The 20,598-nt window shown below is 44.1% G+C and overlaps 1 protein-coding gene across 10 annotated transcripts in view; it reads left to right on the top strand.

Moving 5' to 3' along the window:
• myo6a (myosin VIa) overlaps positions 1–20,598 on the top strand; it is an 86,715-nt gene that overhangs the window by 53,067 nt on the left and 13,050 nt on the right. For 4 of the 10 annotated variants that reach the window (XM_047388843.1, XM_047388842.1, XM_047388841.1 and 1 more), the window contains exons 16-31: positions 858–985; positions 1,556–1,651; positions 1,843–2,013; positions 5,588–5,626; positions 5,730–5,823; positions 7,511–7,641; positions 7,706–7,783; positions 8,887–9,016; positions 10,557–10,647; positions 11,618–11,768; positions 15,200–15,408; positions 17,104–17,182; positions 18,269–18,429; positions 18,682–18,720; positions 19,651–19,686; positions 20,335–20,373. In XM_047388843.1, coding sequence (XP_047244799.1) covers positions 858–985; positions 1,556–1,651; positions 1,843–2,013; positions 5,588–5,626; positions 5,730–5,823; positions 7,511–7,641; positions 7,706–7,783; positions 8,887–9,016; positions 10,557–10,647; positions 11,618–11,768; positions 15,200–15,408; positions 17,104–17,182; positions 18,269–18,429; positions 18,682–18,720; positions 19,651–19,686; positions 20,335–20,373 — 1,672 coding nt within the window. The remainder of the gene's footprint in view (positions 1–857; positions 986–1,555; positions 1,652–1,842; positions 2,014–5,587; positions 5,627–5,729; positions 5,824–7,510; positions 7,642–7,705; positions 7,784–8,886; positions 9,017–10,556; positions 10,648–11,617; positions 11,769–15,199; positions 15,409–17,103; positions 17,183–18,268; positions 18,430–18,681; positions 18,721–19,650; positions 19,687–20,334; positions 20,374–20,598) is intronic. The other 6 variants (XM_047388849.1, XM_047388848.1, XM_047388844.1 and 3 more) reach the window with 5 other exon arrangements.

Raw genomic sequence — 20,598 nt, 5'->3', positions numbered from 1 at the left:
CCATCCATCATCCATCCATCCATCCATCCATCCATCCATCCATCCATCATCCATCCATCCATCATCCATCCATCCATCGGTCCGTCATCCATCCATCCATCCATCATCCATCCATCCATCGGTCCGTCATCCATCCATCCATCCATCGGTCCGTCATCCATCCATCCATCCATCCATCCATCCGTCCATCCAGACTGCACCTTGGACAACAGGAAAAACATGGAAATCTAAGGTTCTCAGTACAGATTTGAACCGGTGATCTTCTGCCTGTCTTGCTACTGTGCTCTCCCCCGTTCCACCTTGCTGCATTATTCATGCGTCCATAAAACAAGTTCATGTGTCTGCAGAAGATCCTCATAAACTCTGAAGTCTCTGAGATCCAATTTGAGATTTCTTCCTCTTTTTTAATCAGAAAGGAAACAAAATGTCCATCTAAGATGAGATGTTGTCTCATAGTTGGTCCCTCATTTTGGATCTCAGTTTAAAGACTGAGCTTTCATCCAGAACAGGGACCTCCTCCTCCCTCTGACTGGGATCAGGAACACCAGCCTTTAACAGGGATAATGGGAAGATGGGTTTAGTCTGTACCTTCAATGGTCTGCAGAGAGTTGTTGGAGGAACAGACATTCTCCACTCATCACATCATCTCGTCTGCAGAGACCAGTTTGCTGCTCTTTAAGCAGAAGGTCATTTAGTTTCAAACTGAACAGGTCAGACCTTCTGACACCTTGGAACTGGTTCTAACTGGACGATCTGCTCTGATCTGCTTGCTTCTTTCTAACCAGTTGAACTCTCAATCCCATTCATTTCCTCCTCTGTCTGATCTAAACGCTTTCTCCTCATTCTCCTCTCTGCAGACCTGGTGGAGGCCAAGGTGCTGGGCATCCTGGACATCCTGGACGAAGAGAACCGTCTACCTCAGCCCAGCGACCAGCACTTTACCGACACCGTTCACAGAAAGCACAAGAACCATTTCCGCCTCACTGTGAGTCACTCGATGTGGAAGGTGTAGAGATATACTGCTCTTTGCCCTTTATTTTGTCTGTCAGGGTGAATAGAGAGTGCAGGCGGCTCTGAAACAAATAAATCTGGATTAAAACTAGATATTAAACATCTAAGGAAACCATTTCTACATCCCACCACCTAACAAAGAGGCCAGAAAAGAACAAATAGAACCTGTCATAAATAATTGGAAATCTACACCGTTTAAAGATGTTTATTCAGCTTAGTTTGATGAAATATAAATCTTGTTAATGAAAAGAAAATGTTGGTTTTTATCTTAAAGGAAGTACTTTATGTGCTTTCAAAATAAAAGACCTGAATGTGGTTTCCTCCAGGCTCTGAGTCAATCTTCCTGTCAGGGATTTAATTCCTTTCTGAACTGAACTGTAAACAGATTTCTCGATAAATTCTAGATGATGTGTTTCTATGGCGTTAACCCCATGTGTTTCATCCTGTGTTTTGACAGTTTCTCACGTGATGGGAAAACCGGATCCTAATTCCAGCAGATGGTTCGGGGAAAATGAGTCTCAGCTTCTGTTTTTGTGTCCTTCAGATTCCCAGGAAGTCCAAGCTGACCGTCCACCGGAACGTGAGGGATGATGAAGGATTTATCATCCGACATTTTGCAGGAGCCGTGTGCTACGAGACGGTGCGTTCACACACTGCTCCGACAGCAGAGCTTCAGCTGAACGACACTGAGCTCTCCAGCTTCTTACTGTAAAACGATCGAATCGAATGCAGAACCGAGTCAGTTCTGCCTGATTAAGCCTGGTATAGTAGCTGTGATTGAGAGAAACAGCCTTTGCAGGTCTGACCTTCTGAACATCTCCCCCACCTCAGACCAAGTTTGTGGAGAAGAACAACGATGCCCTGCACATGTCTCTGGAGAGCCTGGTCAGCGAGTCCAAAGATCGCTTTGTCCGTGAGCTGTTTGAGAACTCCACCAACAGCCGAGACGTCAAGCAGAAGGCCGGGAAGCTCAGCTTCATCAGCGTCGGGAACAAGTTCAAGGTGAGCAGGAAGGACCTCTGGAAACGGCACATTTCTCTACATTCACTTGGTTTTTAAGCTCCGCCTTTAGCTCTGAGGTTTTTTCTAATTTTTACATCACTTCCTGTTTTTAGCTCATATGTAAAGCTCTCTGTGTTGCTGTCATTGTGCATTAACACATAAAGACTGATGGATTTGGGCTGCAGACTGAAACACTGTAAGAAATTATTATTATTACAGCGCCACCTTCTGGGCTCTGGTGACATGAATTGAGGTTTTAGTTGCTTGAAGCATGACGACTGTTATTTTCACAGTTTCATTGGATTGGCTGATAATGTTTGTCTGGTTCCTTCATAGAGAGCTTTGCTCTGGGTTCTTCACTGGGAGCAGGTGTGATGTCTTCATCCTGCTGGAGGCTTTCTGACTCCAGAGCTGCAGGATCAGCTTTAGCCAACTCAACCTGCTGAGTTTGAACTGAAATCATGCTTTATTATCAGGGCTGTAAATATTGGAGAGAAACACGATTATTGTTGTCTGTGTTTCCCTTCTGATCTTCATGGTGAACTGAAAATTGTTCATCTGTAAAGCTGAGAGCCAGAGGAACAAACCTCCTGTATCTGTCCTGGCTGATGATGTCACAAGAGGAAGAGTAAAGGTGGTCAGCTGGTTCTGGTGGACAAACTGATTTTCATCCAGGTTGTGTGAATATATCCGATTAGTTCCTCTGTGTCGGCACCGAGGTGCAGAACCCATGACCTGGTTCAGATCCCAGCTCTGGTCTTTCTGCATGAACTTTGTGGAGGGTCTCTCAACATGCATGTTGAGAGACCCTAACCCTAACCCATGAACCTGTGGTGTTGACTGGTGATGGTAGGCTGTAATTGTTGGAATTATGATTATTGATTAATTAATATTTATCAATAATTATTATTAAAAATCATAATTTGACTAAATTAATTTCTTAACCAAAACTCCTCATTTATGAATTGAAACAGAGATGTTTCTGGTGTTGTAATTGATAATTACAACCGTTAAATACTCAGTAATAATTAATAATTATTACCAGAGATGTCGTTGTTTAATCGACTGTTTCTGCGGAAACGGGTGGAACTTTTAACCTTATCTTGACTGAAGAATCACTCTTGTACAAAATAAACACAAAACGCCTTCTCTTTATCTATGTGAATATTTATTAAATCAACCGCATGATACAATCTGTTCTTCTGATTTAATCATCTTCACCTCATCAAACATGCAAAGTTCTACACAAAGGGGTAAAATATCTAACTGAACAAAATAAAACAAACAGCAGTTATGGCAAAAATGATAATATGACAAAGGGATGTGGTGGTGAGGATGTTGGGGCGCAGCTCCAACTGTAACTCAGTCATAAAACTTCCCCCAACGCTGGGCGAGGTGAGCAGACAAAGGGTTATAAAACTTTTGGCAGCAAGCTAGCAAGCAGTGAGGTTGAAGACAAAGAAAATGGTGAATTTCACCATGAGGTTATTTTAACAGTCCAGTCTCACAGCGCACCTGTGCTTCCTCTCGGGTTCAACAACCCTGCAAAACACACACAGAGCTGGGAGCACGGCGGCCTCCAGACATCAACACGACACATCAAATTTCAATAAAAAGGTTACATGCACATATCATTCAGAACACATTAAATTAAATAGCGAATCTCATCGCACTAAAACCTCCTGTACCCTGCTCAGACTTTCTAAGAAAGAAATAAAAAATAAAGGATGGGTTTTACTTGTTGTTGTCTCCCTTCTGAGCGGGGTTGAGAGAGAATGGGGTGGAAGTTGGAAGTTACTGCGCGTCCACAATTAACTTCAGGAAAAACGGTCAATGTTCGTCCTCTGGCCTCCTTGGCGAAAAGGAAAATATGATCTGACCATCAAAGTCGACTAGAACAAAACAACGGTGGCGATTCGTCTCCTTGAAACTCCGTGTTTTTTAGTTACGTGTTAAACTCACGTCTTCGATCGGCAAAGTGAAATTTCTGGCCTTCTTATTCCAGAAACCTCAGTTATGAATTGTTCGTTGGCCAACGAGAGAGAATAAATGAAATCCACTCGGGACTCTTCTCCAGGTGATGCTTCAGATGTTGGTAACCGTGTCACGGTCTCCAGCTGAAGGCAAATGGTGGGTCGTCTCATCCTCTGTTATATAGTTGACGGTGGCCTCAGGGCTGCGACGCCCCTGTCTTATTCAGCCACGGGGACGACGGGATCTGTAGGAGCAGACTGTCCTGGATACAAAATGGCCGAAAACGCCAGGAGGCCTGGTGGCGTCCAGCAATGTGCAAATGGTCCAATATTCAGCAAACAAGTGCTCCAACATAATGGAGCAGGTATGGTGGGCCTAACTGGTCAGACTGGACTCGACAAGAGTCTCAGCAGCAGAGGTGGCCTCAGCAGGTAGTATCAGTAAGAGCTCCTGGTCCTGTTCCTCCACCTGAACCACCTTTAGGTTACCTGGACCTGCTTACTGATGAGTTTTAAGGATCCTTTCAGATCTGAAGGACCTTAAATTGGACCTGAAAGTGTTTGAAGGTCACCTGTCCAGCCGGCCTGAGTCTGCTCTGTAGAGACGCCACACCAGCTGACCGAGCAGAACTGGAGTGCATCATTGTAGAATCTCTGCAGAATTTATTCCCCTGGTACCAGGAGTCCTGTTTCTGTCAGCTCATGTGTTTCCATGGTTACCACATCTTGTGACTTGTGGTAGTTCAGTCAGGTGACCTCCAGGCCTGACTGGACCCATCAGCAGTTATCGTACTTATTCCCACAATCTCTCAGTTCTGTGACCTTCAATAAATTCATCTGAAGCACAAAAAGCAGCCAATAAAAGCAGTTTACAGCAGTTTACGGTGTAAACAGAAACTGGTCTGACACTGAATTATGGCTGCAGTTTTTACCTCAAACTAAAACGTTTTTCAGAACCAAACAGAGCGCTCGCTGCTGCCTGCAGAAGGAGATGTTCCTCCTCATGCATCACTGCTTACCTTCAAGTATTCAGTTCAGGTTTCAGTTCTTCTTCTTTTTCTTTTTAAGGTTGTAAAGATTTTGAATTTCAAAGTCTAGTTGGTCACAGTGATGTTAGCACAATGCCGGGGTGGAAAGACATCAGCAATGACCTTAGAGCAGCAACTGTTGCTGTCCATCAACCTGGGAAAGGTTAGAAGATCATCTCCTAACTCTCTGAAGTCCACCATTCTACAGAGAAAGATGGAAAACATCTCAGACAGCTTGCAATCTTCCCAGAAGTGGACGTCCCAGCAGATTCAGCCAAAGGTCAGAGCGTGAAGCTCAGAGAAATGACCAGAAACCCAAGAGCTCCATCTCAGGGAGGTTCTTCAGGGCGCTGCAGGCGGTTCTACAATTTGCTGGATCAGGACATGAACATTTTACCTTGAATACCGAAGATAAATTCCTGTGTGATTCTCAGAGTGGGAAATGTTTTCCATCTTCCAGGCTTCCTTTGCCATGTTTCCAAGTTCAGTCTTCGGGTTCTGCTCGACAAGGTTTAAATTCTGCTCTCTTTCTGTCATTGTGGTTGTTTAATAAAAATGTTCCTGTTGTTGCAGACGCAGCTCAATATTCTGCTGGACAAGCTCCGCAGCACGGTTGGTAATGTTCTCCTGGAGGAACCTGTAGTTCTGATGCTGGTTGTCCTTCCTGCTGTCAGGATTTGACTGATCTGGTTTTCCTTCTCCTGGTCTCCTTCAGGGCTCCAGCTTCATCCGCTGCGTTAAACCCAACCTGAAGATGGTCAGCCACCAGTTTGAAGGAGCTCAGATTCTCTCCCAGCTGCAGTGCTCAGGTCAGAACTTCCTGCCTCCTTTAACACTCTTCTCATCTAGTCTTCACATGAAGCTCAGCTACTTCCTTTGTAACGTTTGGAAGTTGCTCATGATTAGTAGATGATTTACTTTAATTGGCTCAGCGTGGAGAGAAGATCAGAGCGGAGTAACTCCTGTTAACCCTCTAATTACCCTCAATCAACGCACAAGCACTTCCACACTCACAGAGACGGCTCAGTATTAGAGCTAATTAGATCGCTCATTCTCCACAACTTGGTTTTATTCATGTCCTCCAGCTGGAGAGACTCTGTGGAAACAATGCATGTTGTCTACAACTGAATCCATTCAGCTCTTCAAGTAAAAGATCTGATGGAGGAAGATCAGAGGAGATCCTGCAGGAAGATGTTGTGGAATTTTCTTATCAAAGTGGAGAGAAGTTGACTCATAACAAGAGAAAATCCAGACTTTGTCTTTATAAGTTTTATTCAAAGTCATTCAGCGTTTGAAGACCCTGACACTGAGGTTAGTCAGTGAAACAGAGCCCTGATCAACATTTACACACAGTATTTATACCAGAACATGACAGTTTTATCTCAACACTTCAAAGAGTCTGTGTTTTATGACCCCAGACCCTTCTCAGGTTCAGAGGTGACAAAGTTATCTAGGAACAACCATCTACTCTTCCTGAGGCATCACCCTAAATGATGGGTTTTAACCATTAAACTTCTGATAATGGTTTTTACAGCTTCCTCCTCTAACACAGATGTTCTGAGGATGAAGGTAACCTAAAGGTCACACACTGTGGAATACTTAATAAAATAATTTCCATTACAAAGAGCTGGGAGGATTCAACGTGGAAAGAGCGTTTTCACTGATTCTGCTGATGTCCTCCTGTGAGCTTCTCTGCTTGTTCAGAAAAAGGAACAAAGTTGACCACTTGGACTCAGAGCCCAGACCTGGAGCCGGCCTCCTCAGCTACATTACTGTTGTTATTTCTGTCTGGTACCAGAGCTGCTTATCTAGATAAAACTGATTCAGTTCATTATCATGTTCCCACACCCCTGGTGCTGGGTTCAGCGGAGATGGAACCAGGAGGCCTCACCTACAGTCTGGTCTGCCTGGAAACAAACACCTTTACTCTGACTGCTGCGCCACTGTCTCACTCCAGAGATCTGGATCCGGACTGACAGAACTGGATCCTGGACGCCAGCAGCTGAAATGAGCTTCCTCAGTTCAGAGCAGTCACTGCTGCTCCGCAGCGCAGGAACCAGTTGAGCTGGTTTGGAGGTCTGCTTAAGATGCCTTCTGGACACCTTTCTCTCATCACTGTGTCGGTGTTTCCTCGGTCCAGATGGCCGTTCTGAAGGCTGTCTCCGGGACAGAAGGAACCTGTCTAGAGACCTTCAGGACTTCCAACTGGACCCCCTCAGAGATGGGACAGCAGAGAGGCGAAGCTCAGTGGACAGTTTGTTTTGGTGTGGCATGAGGAAGGGTTTGGGAAAGTTTTCCTGCATGGATCTGGAATCGGTGTTTAAAAGCAGGAGAAAAGTAAGTGTCAGACATTTTATTTCAGCGACACAGAACTGATGGGGGCGAAAACGGCTGTAAATAAACTTTGATCCTTAATCAGAATATCGAAACCGATCCATTTGCCTGGAAGTGGAGTTGAGGGTTATTAAAGTTCCCCTCGTTGTCGTGTTTCTGCAGGAATGGTCTCGGTCCTGGACCTAATGCAGGGTGGCTTCCCCTCCAGAGCTCCTTTCCACGAACTCTACAACATGTACCAGAAGTACATGCCGCCCAAACTGACCCGCCTGGACCCGCGGCTCTTCTGCAAGGTGAGACCTCAGAGTCTGTGCAGCAGAACTGGACTCTTGATAAAAACGTGTGTTTGTGCTGCAGGCTCTGTTCAAAGCTCTGGGACTCGACGAGAACGACTACAAGTTTGGCCTCACCAAAGTCTTCTTCCGTCCTGGAAAGGTGAGACTTTCTAAATCCTCCTTCCTTCCAGCATCACGCTGACTAATGGAGGCATTGTTCCCAGCTGATGCTGAGGTGAGATTCAGACAAGGTTTATTTTTCAGTACCAGGGAGCTACTTCCAACAAAAACATCAGATGGCTCCATAAAACCAATCTATTTTCAACAGAAATGCTGGATTACTGTAACTTCTAAAGTCGTGTATTTATTCGAACCCTCCTGAAATCTGACATTTGATTTAAAAGGCAAAAAGATCACCTTCGCTCTCTGTAGATTCTAGAAATAAAACTTGTCTGAGTGTGGTCAGGAGCTCAGGTGTGATCCATCACTTTGGAGATTTGATGTTTTCCCACCTTAAAATAAAGAGTTTTCATTTGTATTTCTTCTAATAAAAAGAAACATTCAGAATAAACAGCTTTCAAACCACGAATGAACACAAGGTAAGTTTATTTTACAACGTCGGTCATACAGGGAAGCATAATGGAAAAATAAGTTCAACAATAATAAGCTTCACAGAAAAGAAAGGAAACATTAAAATGATGACCTTTGATCATTATGCAAGAAACAGTAGCTTACCAGTCATGATTGAAAGGAACCGCAGTTTCTGAACTTCTCAGGTTTTCAGGCAGTTTGTTCCTCAGCTGAGGAGCATAGAAACTAAATGCTGCCTCACGATAGGAAGGCAGCCGGGTTCATGTCAGTGCTGAGAGTCTTCTCTGATGACGCTCTGCAGAGATCCTCCTGCAGCCAGCTGCAGCTCCTGCTGGTTCTGGTGGATCGCCCTGTAATGTCCTCCTGCAGATAGAAGGCGTGTTCTTCTGGATTTATATCAGCTTTACACACTGAGAAGCTCAGAGCTCCATCTTCATCTCGGGGAGCTCAGAGGAGAGCTGCAAGGAGTCTGGTTCAGATGGCTGATGAGGGTTCCCTCCATTTGGAGGTTTCTGGTTATGTCCCACTGGTTGGAGCCACTGGGTCAGAACCAGAAGTCTGGTAAAAGCTTTTGACCACGGAGCACCTCAGGGTCCTCCAGGAGGAGCTGGAGATAGGGATGTGTTCAGTTAATATAAAACCATAATAATTTATGTTCTGACTTTTGTCCAGTTTGCAGAGTTCGATCAGATCATGAGATCGGACCCGGAACACCTGGCTGAGCTGGTCAAGAAGGTCAACAAGTGGCTCATCCACAGCCGCTGGAAGAAGGTCCAGTGGTGCGCTCTGTCCGTCATCAAGTGTAAGTGTGGATCTTCTCAGGGAGGTTTCCAGGACTCAGTTGGACCCAGAAGGAACATTTACACCCTGGATGTTGAACCTCATCATTTCTCTCATATTTGAACCTTTTCCTGAATCTTTTCTTTAATTCTGTTGTTAATTGCCAATCATTTCTCCCTGAAAGGCTGATCAGACATGTAGACTGCTCTTGGTTTTTGGTTCATATATTTCTCTGTATTTGGCTCAGAACAGGAAGAAATAATAAGTTCGGAGAGAAAATGAAATACTTACCAGTGTCCTTGATTTCTAAACATTTCTATAAGAGTGAACATGAATAACTAACCCAGGCTGGGCTGCTGCTCAGAGATGATTAAAGTTTGATTATATAAGTCACTATTTTACATAAATTAGTTCAGATGTCACTTCATTTAGAAAAAGGAACAGATTAAATGTTTGAAGTATTTACCTTTTTTGTATTTTGTAATTTTTTTGGTTATTATCATATTTTCCCAGAAGCCGAATCTTATTATCAGGTCATATAAAAAACAAAACAAAAAAAAACACCCGGCAGACGTGACCCGTTGATACCAGAATTATTCATGGACCAATTCTGCACACTTGAAGCAGTCAGGCAGAACCAGTCAGTTTTTTCCTCGGATTCAGATGTAAGATAAAATCATTTTCCACGAGAAACACTAGAATATCTTGGAGGAAATCAAATAATTAGTCGCGATTTGGACTCAAATGTTTTAAGCTGTGGAAGTGAGGAAACGGTACCAGAGACGGATCATTTCAAACGTCTGGAGACCAACAAGTGGACTGTAACCATTAGATGGTTCACTGACACCCAGAGCTTCATGGACACAGCCCATCCTAGAGAAACCAAAAGCATGGCTGGTATCTGCAGCTCCAGATGGAGTGGTCCATGTGTCTGGTTCTGATGTCCACTGTGGGAGCTTTGGGTGGCAGACTCAGATCAACGTGGACCTCCAGAGCGTTGTGCAGCTGAACAGCTTCTGACTGAGTGTGTTGTGATCACTACTAGAGATATAGACTGTCTTCACATGGACCATCATCTATGTATGCTGGTTCTTCCTGTTCTAGAGACCCACAGGAGTAAAATGACTTCTCTTGTTTGACACTTTAAAGAATTAAAACCAAAACAGACCTTCATGCCAAGCATAGATCCTTCACGTAGGCAGAGTGTTCACTCTGTGCCTGTTGAAAATGTCTGTTTTAATCCATTAGTCTGTTTAGTCGTTACTGTGGAGATCTTGCAGATGATGCAGCAACAAACCTTCATCCTCCACATGCTGGAGTTCATGTCGGCTTTTTTCTTCTTGTGTCATCAGTGTAGAAACCAATGCAAAAGCAGACCGATTCATTTATTTTATTGTTCCAACATTTCGGAACGTTGCTTTATGTTGCGGCTTCAAATCTGAGCCACTAGATGTCTCCACGTTGTTCACACTGAACCTTTAACTCCTCACTTCCAGTACCGTTTGTCATTCTGTCATTTTAGGACCAGAAGTTAAAATTGTTCATGTTTTTGTTTGTTGCAGTGAAAAATAAGATTCTGTACCGGACCAGCGCCTGCATTAAGATGCAAAAGACCGTTCGGATGTGGCTCTGCAGGAAGAAGCACAAACCTCGGTGGGTGTCTTCACACTCATTCCTGACCTTCAGGGTCCGCAGCGCCTTCGTTTTTATCCATCCCAGGCTCATCTCTCTCCAGCTCAGTTTCCATGCTCAGCTCTTCATCTCTCTCTTCTTCATTATCTAACACTTTCACAGCTCAGCGGTGTCGTTCTGCTTGTTGCACACTCTCACCTTATGTAGTGACACCTGCAGCTCTGACCCGTTACCGCTGCTGATTCCTGATTATAAATAGTTTGGACCCGGCAGGTACGATGAAGGATGCAGGTGAAGAGGAGTATTTTCCCCCCTCTGTGGGGGTTCTTCATCTTATCTGACAGCGTGCTGATCCGTTCTAGCCGAGGTGTAGTTGAGTGACTGATTACTGGAGTGGTAATGACTGGAGGGGGAGTTCTGGTTGAACCTGAGGTGAAGCAGCATAATGAACTAAGCGGGTCTGATGCTCAGTCACGTCTCTGCTTTATTAATTATAAAAATGTGATTTGATGCAGCAACTTTAAGAACTGAGCCATCATCAGAATTAATTAGAGCAAGTCTGGCGCCTGGAGCCTGAGCTGTGATGGAGATCTTTGTGTGAGTGATTAGCAGGTTCTGCAGCAGACCACATGAAGCTGCTTCCACTGCCAAGAGATGTGAGTAAACTTAATAAAACAGGAGATTTACCAGCTGCCTGCTGCATCTTCCAGCCTCCTAATGGCTTTAAATGGCTTTTCATTTGGAGTCCATCCTCAGCGCTCTGTGGTTTTGGGATTTCTCATAACTTTCCTCTGACCTCATATTAAACCTGCTTTGGTGGTTGGATATTATATTTTATATTCATGCACATAAGTTCTGCATGTCAGGAATGATTTTGGCCTTCGTGGTCGACTTTTACTGCCTTCAAGCCAAGCTAGCTGTTAGTTTTTAGTGGCTGAGGTTAGGGCAGCTCGATGATGTTCTAACCGTACGGCTGCTGCTGTGTTTTTAGTATTGACGGTTTGGTGAAGGTCCATAACCTGAAGAAGAGGATGGGCCGCTTCAACGTGGTGGTAGGCGGCCTGAAGGAAGGGAAACAGGAGATGAGCAAACAGATCCAGGGCCTGGAGAACACCATCGACGCCCTGATGCTGAAAATCAAGGTGAGTTTCTGTTTGCGTCAAGGAGCAAGTTCTGTATGTGCTACAGGCTGACGGACGGGCCTTTTGTCTGGTCCTGTGCTCTGACGGACCCGTCCAAGTGAAGACTGTTGTTGGAAGACTCATGGTGATGAAAGGTGCAGTTTGACAGGCAGCTGGTCTAATTGGGCTCTGCCTGGAGAACACCCCACATCAGACTCATTGGCGACATGATTATTCAGAACTTTAAACCAATGATGGAGTCAGGTGCCAGTCAAAATGGACCGATGTGTTGTGATCAGAATATTCAGGTCACCACACTGCCCATACGGTCTTTAAAAATCTCCACACATCAAAACAGTCTGATCAGAACCAGAACTGTCCTTCAGGCTGAGATACAGTAGCAGCAGAGACAAACCAAGTTTTTTCTAGACCTCCACAGCTCAGCCTTTCTTTCCATCAGAGTTTAACCGGGTCACAGACAGTTAACCTGACCCAGTCATTATTTTGATCTATTTTCCAGTTTTTCCACCGATCACAGTTTAAGTTTCAAGATGTTTTCAGATTTTCTCACAGAATGTTCAGAGTGTGATGATGGTTCTGACCCAGTGAAATATTCAGAACCCTTCCTTTCACGGCCACAGCTTCAACTCTACATGTCCAGGTTCTCCATCCAATCATAGGTGTTTCTGTCTCCTTCCAGCTGGCGTGTCTCCTAGAGGCGGACATTTTTTCGGGATTCCCACGGGTCACGGGGAATCCCGCGGGATGGGAGACGGCGTCAGTAAAGATCACGTGATTGGGACGGTACAGGATAAAACATGAACGGGACCAGACGGGAGCGGGAGCTAATCAATAGGAGGGAAAATGAACTAGAATCAATTGTCTTTGGAAACTTTGTTATAAACTTTAAGAAAAAAAAACTTGGATCGACGCCGCCATTGTGTAGTTTTTTTCCAAGAAGCCTAAACTATAATGCGAGTCAAACGAACTACACGACCCACAAGCCAACAGTGCTTCTGATCGATGTTTTCCACCTGCGTTCAGGATGGAGGGAGCAAACACAGGTGGAGAACTGGACGTGGTAAAATTGGATTTGCAACGTAAAGTCAGAAATAAAGACTTATCTATTAAACTCATAGAGCTGACAGGAAAGTCACAAATATTACTGAACTTCAGGAGAGTTGATGTTAACACGCAGTCTGCTGCTTGTAAAACGTGTTTAGTCATAATCAAGTTCACCAGTGATTAAAGGACACTTGTAAGACAGATTCTGGATTAAATCAATCCTGCATCTCTTCATTCATCAAACCAAAAGTACCATAAAGTCTCCTCTGACCAACAAAACTAATCCATGTGCACTAAGGATTTAAGAGCCTTTGCCACAGTAGAGGGGAAAGGTACGGAGCCCGGGAGGGGACATGTACGTTTTTTTTTGTTTTTGTGTCCCCACGCAATACTTTTGTGTTCGCTCGCAAAAGTTGTTAATCACCTTGAGAAAGATGTGTATTTTGGACGAGCAGCACAGATGATAAACTTCTCATAAAACAAACACTGATATGTGATTAATATGGTTTATTTGTCATATGCAGGTTAACATGCAGTAAACAATGCGATAAAATGTTTAGGATAAGAAGAACCGTTCAAATCACGATAAAAACAAAAACACTAATGGCGTAAAAAAAAAAGTACACATCATGCAGCAGTAATAAGGAAATAAAGTGTCACAGATGTGGTTTCATGCAGTATTATTGTCCAGAGTTCAGTAGTTTGTTTGACAGCTTGTGGATAAAAACTGTCTTTTAGTCGGATTTGAAGATAATTTTATTTAAGGCAGATTTCAAAATAAAACTCAATTTAATTGCATAATAGTCCATTTCATGATATAATGGTACATTTATTGTTTCTAATGATGTACTAAATAAATAAATGGTACCTTTAATTTAATGGTACATTTAATGTTACATTTCTTTCATGTTACATTTACTTCACTTATGGGACATTCACAACATTTATTTATTTAATGATGATTTTATTGTATTAATTTTGGTCCAGTTTGACCCTCCATTCTTGATGCCTGTATAGGAGGTCATGTCAGAATTTAAATCAGGTGTTCTGGAGCAGACAAACATCTAAAACTTGCAGGGAAGGGGTCCCTGAGGACCAGGGCTGTGAACCATTGAGGTACAGTTTCTAAATTATGAAGGTAATGCCTTTTTGGCCTTTTGTTCAACAAGTACAGTTCTCTTACTAGGTGCATTTTTCTTTCTTTTCAGCAACTTGAAACATAAAAGTGATGTCATTGTTCAAAGGAAACAATCACTTAATAAATAAGTAAAAAAATACAACTATGTACATTTTGTTTATTCAACTAAGATAGACATGGTCTGTTTCCTTGTTTAATATTTTATTATTTCTTCATTATTATTCTTTTTACTTTAACTGGCCTTTACTACAGCTAAAAACAGGGACCTAACTGGTCCTTCAAAGAAAGAAATTACCAAAAGACTAAATGAAGAAAACTAAAATGGGAGTGGCACAGGAGTGGGAGTCAATTTACCAGGAGTGGGACAGGAGAGAAAATCCACTCCCGTGTCACCTGTCTCCCACTGCTGTAGGACGTTCTGACCAATCAGAGCCCAGAGAGCAGAGAGACACGCCCACTCTCAATCACTGTTAGTAGATTTCACCTCTGGGTGGTTCTGTAGAAACTACCTGAAGGTTCTGTTAATAGTGCAAATATTTGGCATTGATGGCGTACCATAATTAGAAGCTGCTAGAAAAAAGAGGATGTATGTTGGAAGTTCTGGCGGTAGCTGCATTAGACTTTTAAACATCCGGTCTGCTGGAAATGTGGCGTCTGCAGGTACAAACGCAGGTCCAGGGGTTCTGAAGGAGATGCTACGGTCACGTCACAGTGACAACAGCTGCTCATAAATATTCATGTGCTGTAAGGTGACCATGTGGTTCCTTCCTGGGTTCTCTCAGGTGACAGGACTTAATGAGGTGGTTACCATGGCACCCAGGGTGGGATGCATCAAACAGCCTGGGATCGTCCGGATTAAAAATCAGATTTAGCCCCATTTACAAAATGTTTTCCGGCGAAAACGGAAACATTTATTTGCGTTTCTGCTGATTGTTTCCATGAAAACAGCAAAGTTTGAGAACAGTTTCCAGAGCGCAGCGGTTTAAAAACGTCATCGAGAAAAACTGAATCCTCCTTATGGTGAGGCTGGACAAAAACCACAGAAGAAGAAAATTTCAACAGTAACAATGGAGGATGCAGAGTTTTTACTTTTCTGCTGACTCTTCTGTTTGTTACAAAGTTGAATTGGTTTCCTCCTTCAGATTTCTGAAGATGAACTTCTCATTTTAAATGTTATCAGCAGATGCTCCAGGCTGGAGGTCTTCTGCACCATCAGCACCTAAACCCAGACCTGCTCTTTGTGTTCCAGAACACTATGATGAGCCGCATCGACATCGACCACGAGTACCAGGCGCTGGTTTCGCGCTCAGAGAAGCTGCTGACAGATCTGCAGAACAAGAAGAAGGAGGAGGAGGAGCGAGAGCGGCTTTGGCGCATCCAGGAGGAGATGGAGAGGGAGCGAAAGAGGAGGGAGGAGGAGGAGCAGCGCCGCAGGCAGGAGGAAGAGGACCGGCGACTGTAAGTGGCAAAGATGAAAAGCAGGATTTATTTCTGTATGAGGTATATGAGCAATACGAGGCGGGTTCTTCACCTTATGGTTCTGCACAGACGTCCAGGTTTAAAGGAGACCAGGAGATCTTTAACATCCTGTAGAAGCAGATGTAAATCAATCACCTCCCTCCACCATTGTTTGATGTGTGGGATTCATCTAATTACACTTCATCATTAAAATGGATTTAACCTGCTTAGACTCCAGGCTCAGAGCTTCTCACCTGGTTAGCAGAGCATCAACTTCACCAGAGGGTTCAGCTCTCATGTGTCTGAGCTCTTCAAGTTAGAATCTGAAAGGTCTGCAGAGATTCTGTGTTTTTAGGTGTCTCCAGATGAATCTTGGAGCCACCTTCTTCCACAACATGACAAGGATCCATCCATCCATCAGACTTTCTCCAAGCAGATCATCTAGAATTCATTTTCCTGCTCATTTATTTGAACTCTGTACAGTCTGGTCCAAAGGTCTTTATAGACACGGTTGTGGCATCAGACGTTTCTTCTCAACCAATCAGACAGAGGATTCATCAGAGAAAGAAGCTTGGTTTTAGTCTTCTGTTGTCCATTCTGGTTCTTCTAGTCTCTCCTTGATGGCTTTCTTGGACAGAAGTGGTTCCTTTTTTGCTGAAGAAGACTTCACCACACTCTGCACTGAGCTGCTGCCAACGCTGTGCATGCTCTGCACTGGTGGAAACACTAGCGGTCCTTTATGGTGCTGGACCCTCTTGGACGTCTGAACGTCTCTCTTGAAGTTGTTGATGATGCGGTTAAATTTAAAGGATTTTCCTTGCTTTAGGTGACAGTTTCTTTCTTTTACAGTCAAACCTTTTCTCCTTGCTGCTGTTTTGTTTTCCTGTAACAGAAAAAAAACCTTTTTAAATATCTTGAGTTCTAGTTTTGCTCTACTTGGACAAGGAAGCAGGAACACATGAACATGTCGTCTAATTGTTCTTCCTTTGAACAATCCAGGAAACCTTCCTCTCCGTTAGTCCTCCTCAGTGCCACATGGAGCTCTGAATGCAGCTCTGTTACACTGAGGGATATAATTTCCTGTTCAGGTCGCTGCAGGTTTGTTCCCCCTGCAGCAGTTTGGGAAGTCTTTAGGAGGACTGATGGGAGCCATCGTGTTCGTCACAAACCGTTGATCGCTAATATAAGACATTAGAGACGACAGGCTGAATTTTATGGCTCACTTCCCTTCACTTCATCCTCATCACCTGCCGTGTTCTGAGCTCCCAGGAGCCTGCTGAAGGTCAAAGCCCGGCGGTCCTGTGAACAGCAGAGTGCCAGGAGTTCAGGGAGTCATCCTGATGCCCCCTTGTTCTACAGGGTCTCACGTTTCATCAGACGTCCGGCTTTAATCCGCACATTCCTGCAGCACAATAACCTTCAACCGTCCAGGAACTTAAATCCAAAGCAGCAGTAGAAGTGAGTGCAGATGTCAAGACCTCAGAGTTCCTCTGAGCTGAATATAAGAGGAAGAGGAGGAGGAAAAGAGCAGCAGAGACATGATTGGAGTTCATTTTACAGCTTAAACGGCAGCGCTTTGGATGTTTTTCCATCTGCAGACTTGTTGCTGTCGGATAGAAGACTCCTCCTCTGCTGCTCCACAATAACCTTTCTCTCTAGTTAGTTTTTTGTTTCATTTATCTGTTGTTTCTACAGGAAAGCAGAGATGGAGGTGAAGAGGAAGCAGGAAGAGGAAGAGAGGAAGAAGAGGGAGGAAGAGGAGAGGCGGCTGCAGGTCGGTGCTTCTCCATTAATGATGTTCATTTTGGATTTCTTTACAGACGTTGGGTTTAAAATAAGCACCAACACCCTAACAAACGACCTGAAACTCGATTTTTAAGCTGTGACTTCATCATCAAACATGCGCTACAAAATATAATTAGATGTTTTCCATATTTTATCTGTCAGCCGCAGTCAAAAATATAACCTCCAGCCTCCTAAACGGCAAAATAATGTTTTCTACTGAAAAAAAGCTGCAGACACATTTAACACATTTTAATATTTAATTTTCCTGAAGAATCAGTAGAAGAAAATGATGCAGATTTTAGCTTGGTTCAGTTCCTCTCAGCCTGTGACGGACATCGGCTGAAGCTGATGGTGGTGGTGCAGAAACCTCCCGAAGAAACGGGAAGCAGATCGTTCAAGGAAACGATGCGTCCTCCTCAGCTATTAAGGAAATTAGCAAACTTCTGGATCATCCCTGGGACCTTCAGCAGCAGCATTAATTCTCTTGAGGAGAGATTCTCCTTGAGAGTTCTGGTTTGGTTCACAGCGCCACATCCAGTGGCCCAGATTATTCTCATGTAAACTGGTGTGCTACCTGTGGGATGAGAAACGCCTCAGATGTTCAGGAATCCCACACATGCTGAGGAACGTGAGAGCTGTGAATGACGAGCTGGAACCGGCTCCATCTTTGTTTTGTCCGACCTTCAGACCTTCTTCTAGAAGGCATTTGGCTTGTCCAGGTGTCAGATGGTTGAAACACGAACACAGCTGGTTTTCTAACTGGATCAGAGAAAACCTGCAGTAGTTTAGACGTGTTGGAGAAAAACACCAGTTCACCTAAATCACTTAAAGTTCTTTGTTTCTGAGAACTGGGCTGGAACCGGGTCCTTCGTTTTCAGCTTCTGTTTAAATCGTCTCACATGGTGATAAATGTTCTGACCATCCTGGTGGATCAGGGAGAACAGACAGGAGGTTCTGGATGTTCTGTGGTGGGTCCAGCAGACCCTTCATTAGGCGAGGAGGAGGAGTTGCAGATAGGTGGCATCATGTGGACTTTGGTAGAACAGCAGTGACTGAAGGATTCTTGTGTGCTCAGATGGAGTTGGAGCTGCAGCTGCAGGCCGAGAGGGAGGAGGACGTGGCCCGGCAGGCTGTCCTGGAGCAGGAGAGGAGGGACCGGGAGCTGGCGATGAGGATCGCCCAGAGCGAGGCAGAGCTGATTCCTGAGGAGGCGTTGAACGACTCGGGCCTGCGCAGGTAACCAGACGTGATGACCCGTGAGGGTCAGGGGGTGATTTAAGGTGGAGCTGCATCTCGTTAAGCTCGCAGGAACCTGTTTTTATTTCCTGCAATAAAACAGAAGAAACCCAATGTTTCTAGAAATGTTTAATAATAGGGGGATTTATCAGACAACTAATGTTTAGGAGGAAACGTCTAGAGATGTTCTGAAGGAACCATCCTGTCCATCTGTTCCTGTTTAACCATTTTCTTCTTCTTTTGTTCTCCCAGTAACGGCTCCTCCGTTCCATCGTCCCCAGAGAGAGCAGCGTAAGACCCTCAGATTTGCCCTTTCTCAATGACCCCACCTCTTTCTGACCCCTGCATGCCGTAACAATCTGCCCGCTAACAGCCGACTCTCTGACCTCCCCAATCTCCCTGGTTTTTACTAGAATTAGGTTGATCTTTACCGACAGAACAGCACCGGTTTTAATCTCCAGCGTGGAGAAACGTTCTCATCAAACTGCCGAAAGAACATGAGGAGGAGCAGCTGCTGAGAGCTGGATGTCAAAGTGAAAATAAAGCTGCAGATATGATTCAGACACAAGCAGGAGCTTCACTTCTGATCCTCAGATGGTTCAGAATCAGAACCAGGAGATTAAAGCTTTCTTCAGTCTGATTACTGAGAGAAAAGTGGCTGAAAAGCAGAAATAATTTCAAAGCTCAGAGCTGAGATAATCTTTCAAATGATGCTTCTCATATAATTACTGTTATTTAATGTCAGTAGCAGCCTGAGATGTTCTTAGTTTTAACCATAAATCCAGGTTCAGTTTCCCACCAAACTGGCTCCAGGTCTAAACCAGGCCTGATTCTGAAACAACCCAATTAAGAACCAGTTCTGAGAAAAGTCTTCTAGCTCCACCCTCGGCCGTAGATCAGGCTCCTCCCACAGCCAGAAAAACCCTTGAGAGTTTATAGGTGAGAACAGAGACTTAAATTGTGATTGGTTGCTGGTCTCCTTTGAGCCCGCCTCCAGTGACTGTTACTCTGTACTGGTAAGAACTTGGTGCTGAGATAGGACTGGTTCTACAGAACTGGTGCTACTGGATTCAGTTTAGTGGAAAACAGGATTCTTTCTTTATGACCAGATTTTGGATTAAATGGGTTCATCTGAACGTTGAATAGCAGAAAGCAGCTTTCTGGATCAGCTGATCAGTTTGTGGTCCTCTAACTCTGATCATCCTCTGACTCTCTTCACAGTATCGGTGCGAGCACAAACCTGAAGAGCTACACCATGTAGGTTTCTTCTCACACTCTCCACACACACCTGCAGGAACACCTACAGATGTTCTGCAGCTCAGAAAGGGTTTAGCTCAGACTGGGCCAACTGCAGGACAGCTCAGCATCTTCAGAGCCCTTTACTCTGCAGATCCACCAGCAGAATTGGTCCGGAGATGATGACACCGGGTCATTTCTGATTTTAGTCAATTAGATGAACTCAGCTGATTAAATTAAATTGAAAGAGATGAAACATAAAAACCCAGAAATGTGTCAAGTTCTGATTCAGATGGGATAGGATGCAGATGTATGAACTCATCACACTGAGACCCAGGTTCTGATCCAGTCATCTTTACTAAAGGAGAGTCCAGATCACAGAAACACATTTTTACATCAACCTGTCCAGATCCACCAACACCGAATCAGAACCAACATCAGCTCCTCATCTGTTACCTTTAAACACATAGAAAACCTGAGCTGAGGCGAACTCACAGGTTTTCAGATGTTTCACATGTTCACCTGATTTTACTGATGCAAAATGGTTTAGTTTCATATTAACATCAGACAATAATTAGTTTCTCTTCCTGAGCTGAAATGTTGTGTATGTAATAAGCTCCACCCCCATCCCTGTACTGGCTGTTAAATTGGGACCATCATGCTTTTCAGGGAGGAAATGGCGAAGGAGATGACTGAACTTCTCGCTCGGTGGGTAAAAACAGTCGTTCTGAACCGAATCTCAATCAGTTGCTTTTTTCCTAAATTCGGATCAAATCATGAATGAAAACCAGGTGATCCTGATTGATTGAAATTGATCAATATTTACTTCCAGGAGTGGGATGATGCTTGATTCCCTCAGAGAAGAAGAAGGGTCTTGTTCTTGGGATCTTTTAGGTGGACCTCCACCTATCACTGCTGAAACCTAGAACATTT

The sequence above is a fragment of the Girardinichthys multiradiatus genome, chromosome 15, assembly GCF_021462225.1.
Source record: "Girardinichthys multiradiatus isolate DD_20200921_A chromosome 15, DD_fGirMul_XY1, whole genome shotgun sequence".
NCBI classification, from domain to species: domain Eukaryota; kingdom Metazoa; phylum Chordata; class Actinopteri; order Cyprinodontiformes; family Goodeidae; genus Girardinichthys; species Girardinichthys multiradiatus.
The sequence above is the reverse complement of the archived record's forward strand: the minus strand, read 5'-3'. Positions and strand labels throughout refer to the sequence as shown.